Source organism: Pyrus communis, chromosome 9, assembly GCF_963583255.1.
Source record: "Pyrus communis chromosome 9, drPyrComm1.1, whole genome shotgun sequence".
NCBI classification, from domain to species: Eukaryota; Viridiplantae; Streptophyta; class Magnoliopsida; order Rosales; family Rosaceae; genus Pyrus; species Pyrus communis.
The window spans coordinates 26767499-26772781 of record NC_084811.1 but is presented as its reverse complement, the minus strand read 5'-3'; the positions used below and the strand labels follow the sequence as shown (position 1 = coordinate 26772781).

Below are 5283 nucleotides of genomic sequence, written 5' to 3'. Positions count from 1 at the left end.
TTAAAACAAATATTTTGACATTTTTAAATGATTAAAAATTTATTTATCCACGTCAACAAAACTAGAACATATACTAATACCACATCTACGGATTTATTAAGAGATATATAACACGAAAACTAAATCACAACTTTGTGTAAGATTTATGAAATTTTAAAAATAAAGTATGAATTTGCAATTGTAATTAACCTGAAAAAAATGGAGAAATTTAAAACAGCAAAGAAAATGACGTTCCGTCTCTGATATCTCTCTCTGTCTCTCTCCTCTGCCGCAACATCTCCAACACAAAAAGCACATTCTGTCTTTCATTCCCTTTCATTTGGTTTCCCTTTCTCTCTCCTCTGGAAACCCTGACAGTGGCCTGGTTTTTTTTTTTTTAATTAACCAGGTCCCTCAGAGGAGAGAAAGCTTCCATTTTTTTACCTTAAATTTTTAGCTTTTATTAATTTTTTTTCTCAAATTGTAGTTCTTCATCGTTGCATTTTTCAGCTGCCCTCGACAATGAACGACCTGCTAAAGGTAATGTATTTGATTTTCGTTCGTTAATTTATGCTATGCTTTATTTGTTTGGGCATGTTTGGAGGTTTTGTGGCTCTGTTTTTGTTCTGATCCGGTTGCGTTATGTTATTGGATCTGCGTTTTTAATGAGTTTTTTTTTTTTTTTTCTTCCTTGAATTTTTGGCTTATGGGGGTTTGGCTTTTTGTACATTCTGTTTGGTTAGTGAGAAAAGGGAGGGAAATTGATGAAAAATTGAAGGTTAATGAATTATGGGATTTTGCATTGTGATTGAGGGAATGCAAGTGGTTGGTTTTACACTTTTAATTCATCGCAGCTCAATCAACACAAGCTACTGTGGCTACCAAAACTTAAAAACTTGAACAATTTGCTTTCTTTTTCCCTTTGTTTATCTGTAATGTTTTTTATTTCTCAGCTTTTGAACAGAATTCATCGGCATTGATGTTTTGAATCACTAAAGATTCGTATAAACTAGACTTTTGACGCTGTAATTGACAAGAAGTACTTCCCTTTTTCTCTTTTTTGGATTTTAAATTATTAACAACAAGGACAATGATGGAAGTTGTAAAACGAGTGTTGTAGTTTTACATAATGCTGAATAACACTTGACATATACGCAAGCTCTGCAATCGAGGCCGTGATTTTCTTTCTATGTATCGGGTTTGCTTGTCTATACTAATTGTCTACTAGAATGTGTTCTTAGAAATTTAGCAGTGTCATCTGGTTATGTAGGTTCAAGTCATTGTTATCGTGCCTTTTCTTTCCTTTTATCTTTCTTTCCTAGACCGTATTGAAGTCAAGCAATCAGATTCGGGATTAAGGTTTTGTTCGAGTTCATTTATGACCTATTTACTGCTTGCAGGATTCTTTTGAGATCTCTCGGGGTCAAGCTTTGAGAGATGGAGATATCGAACTAGGAGCACATGCTTCAATGAATTCTGGAGAACTTGGTTTGGAGAATTTTTTCAAAAAGGTGTTTTAACTTCTTTTACTTATTTTTGTGCAACATCCCTTAAATGCATGAAACGCAATTATTTTCTTTTTCCGTTACTCTTTTTCCTTTTACTTTTTTCCATAGATAATTATTCTGTATATGGAATTTGTGTTATGTTTACTTTCTGTTGATTCTGTCTAATGCTTTCATGATTTTTGCCCCCAGGTTCAAGAGATTGAGAAGCAAAATGAGAAGCTTGATAAACTTTTGAAAAAGCTCCAGGTATTATGCTTTCCAGTATGTTTTCCTTACCTTGTCAGCGCCATGAATGTTTTTTGTTTGTCTCTGCTGTCATAGTTCCTCATTGGTTGGTGCTATTGTCTGAAATGCTTGAATTGGTTACTCTTTAACTTGGTCTCATTCAGTGTTGCGCTAATGAATTCAGCCGTTAAACTTAATTGAGAGTGAATTTTCTTATCCAAGAAGCTCAAAGACTTGAGTCCTTCCGTTTTGGTTGGTAATGTTGTCGTCTTTGTAATTACAAGCGTGATGCCAATATGTGTTGATATCATTAGTGCATTTCTAGTTACTTATCGTCTTCATCAAATTGGGAATTTTAGTTTTAAGGTCATGAACGAGTATAATTGTAACAAAACAGAACACATAAACATCATACTGCAGTGTAGGTAACATAGAATTGTATAGCAACTGGACTGAGTTCTGTTTATTTGCACGATAGTCCATCATCCAGATTGGTAAATTTACTGCGTTTGATCCCACTAATTTAAACATTGATAAACTGTTATTTGGAAGAAAAAAAATTGTTCGCTTTTTTGTGCCTTGTACAATAGCTTAAAAAATTGGAGCGTGTTACAGTTGGTGGAATGATTCTTTGAGATATAAGATGCACTTTTTTATCACTTTTTAATGTTTTTGTTTTTCATGCAGGATGCACATGAAGAGTCCAAGGCTGTTACTAAGGCTCCTTCAATGAAATGTAATCTCAAACTTGTTTAATTATTTCAATAATCAAGTGAATCTTTCAAGCTTATATTCGTATTTTCTATTATGTTATGTATGTTTGTTTCTTTCGTAGCTCTATAAAATGATGCCTATTATGGATTTAAACGGAGGGAGAAAACAAGATGTATGTAAGATAGGAGATGTCAAAAAATATTCTAGCGTGTTATCTCGTACATCTAAAAATAATCCCTGTAATCTGTTCTCCCTTTACTGGTGATATATATTCTGTTTGCATTTATCAACTTAATTTTTCGTTTCCCTCATTAAGTCAACAAAGATGATGGATTCTTTCACCATGTGCAGCAATCAAGCAACGAATGGAGAAAGATGTTGACGAAGTTGGAAAAGTTGCTCGATGGATAAAGTCAAAAATTGACGAACTCGACAAAGAGGTAAGTTTTGACTCAACAGAAAGCTGTGTTTGTTTCTGTGGTTGGTAGTAATTTTGTTTGTCTGACTAACCTTTCCTTATGGGTCCAGAATTTAGCAAATAGACAGAAGGCTGGTTGCGGAAAAGGAACAGGTGTAGATAGATCCCGAACAGCAACAACCCTGTAAGTTCGTACTCCAACAATTGCCTTCAAGATGCCTTCTACCTATTTCCCCTCATTTCCTTTTGGTATCTACTAAGTTGTGGTATCACCAATGATTTTTCACCCACACATGCTTGTTGGAGAAATCTTTTATTAATTGTCAACTCAGCTGAATCTAACATTGTCAAGTGTCCACTGTTATCTACTGTTGCAGTGCCTTGAAAAAGAAATTAAAGGACAAGATGGCTGAATTTCAGGTAGGTCATACACACCCACACATGCATTTTATTTTTTAATCTCATAATTTTTGTTTCTTTCATCTCTAAATTTTGAACTTAAGACATGCAGACTCTAAGGGACACCATCCATCAAGAGTACCGTGATGTTGTTGAGAGGCGAGTTTTTACAGGTTTGAACCCCTCACTTGCCACTCATCATTGGTTGCTATTTCTGGAGCTTCTACTTGAATTTCCATGATCTGATTTTATAGTTTATTTCTCTTGCATTTTGTGAATGTCAGTGACGGGCGCAAGAGCTGATGAAGAGGTAAAACTTATTGCACTGTTGAAATTACGATATATCTATACCAGAAAGCTCATTTTCTAATTATTTAACATTGTACAGACAATTGAAAGATTAATCGAGACAGGAGACAGTGAACAAATTTTCCAGAAGGCAATCCAAGAACAAGGGCGAGGCCAGGTTTGTCAAATTTCCTTTTTTATTTTCTGCCCCCAAATAAGCACTTTTTACTATCGAAATTGTGCATTCTCTCACAGACTTGACACATTTTTTGACATCTTGAACAATTAATTTTAAGCTCCTAACTCTTCTAGCTTGGGTTGTTGAAACATTGAATTTTCTGATTAAGATTGATAACATCCAAATTGTGTATCAAATTGTAGATAATGGACACTCTGGCCGAAATTCAAGAGCGACATGATGCTGTTAGAGATCTTGAGAGGAAGCTTCTCGATTTACAACAGGTATATTCTTAGTTTATGATGCATACTCTCTGACGAAGACATGAAGTTGCTATACAATACAGATGTCTAGCATAGGCTTTACTTTTTAGAATTCACTTTACAATTTGGTATTTGCCATATTGAATATAATAACATTAATCTGTTGAATCTTGCTGCTTGAATTCTGTAAGAAAGTGAGTGATCGGTTAGATCATTAAGTTGTGTCATGACATGCTAAGTATGTGTTAGTCATGTAGCTTATAAGAAAACCAAGTTATTGTCTTATTTTAATGCCACGATTCCTTGAGGCCAACCGGGAGAATAGCTGCAAAACTGAAAGGAAAACTTTCTGTTTGTGTTTCGCCATGAGTATATGATAACTCTCTCTCTTATGCACAGATCTTTCTGGATATGGCGGTGCTGGTCGATGCACAAGGGGACTTGCTTAACAACATAGAAACCCAGGTAAATACTACAATCTGAAAGCGCAATGATCCCATGAATTTCTTGGCGTTTTAAGCCCAAAAGAAAAAAGAACTTGATTTGGAAAAAACGTGACGTGGAATGTCAATCTTGTATCACACTTTGCCACTTCTGTATCAGATATGACGATCACGTATTTTGTGTTTTTATTCCGCAGGTATCAAGTGCGGTAGATCATGTACAGCAAGGGAACAATGCTCTTCAGAAGGCCAAGAAGCTACAAAAGAGTTCGAGGAAATGGATGTGCATTGCGATCCTCGTCCTTCTTATCATCGTTGCAATCATCGCGGTGGCTGTGTTAAAACCGTGGAGTAGTAACAATGGTGCTTAAATTAGCACCTCTGGTAATTTGTAACTCATAAGTATAGGGGACTACAACTGACACCTCTGGGACTCAAGCAACTCATGGGAAATCATTCTGGCACTTTTTTGTTCTCCTATGATAATGCCTGCATGTAACACTATTAATTGAAACACTCTTACTATATTCTTTAATATACATAAAAGAAAACTAGTTTTTCCTTCTTGAATGTCTCATGTTACTGGTTATAAAACAGTACCGTCACAGAGATATTTCCGTCGATTTTTTTTTTGGTCAATCAAAATTGCGGAGCTCGGTACAAATCCTCATGCCTCATTACATTACATGAACAACCATTAATCAAATATCAACAATTTATAATAGCAAATTTATCAAGCATAATATAATATGGACTGGTACACATCACCGGCAGAACAAGTCTCTTCTTCCTGTTTTCCGGCATTCGTATTTTTTATAGGAGGAAAGGGAGGGAGGAATCTTTAGATGCTTGAGGGACAAGTCCAGAA

General features: G+C 35.3%; 1 protein-coding gene across 1 annotated transcript; it reads left to right on the top strand.

Moving 5' to 3' along the window:
- The first annotated feature begins 276 nt into the window (after positions 1–276).
- LOC137746009 (syntaxin-132-like) lies at positions 277–4969 on the top strand. The gene is made up of 13 exons (XM_068486052.1): positions 277–519; positions 1380–1490; positions 1677–1733; positions 2400–2448; positions 2778–2866; positions 2955–3028; positions 3222–3264; positions 3356–3416; positions 3528–3553; positions 3632–3709; positions 3913–3993; positions 4372–4437; positions 4613–4969. The coding sequence occupies exons 1-13, from the start codon at positions 502–504 to the stop codon at positions 4784–4786; spliced, it is 927 nt and encodes a 308-aa protein (XP_068342153.1). The 5' UTR covers positions 277–501; the 3' UTR covers positions 4787–4969.
- Positions 4970–5283: the final 314 nt, after the last annotated feature.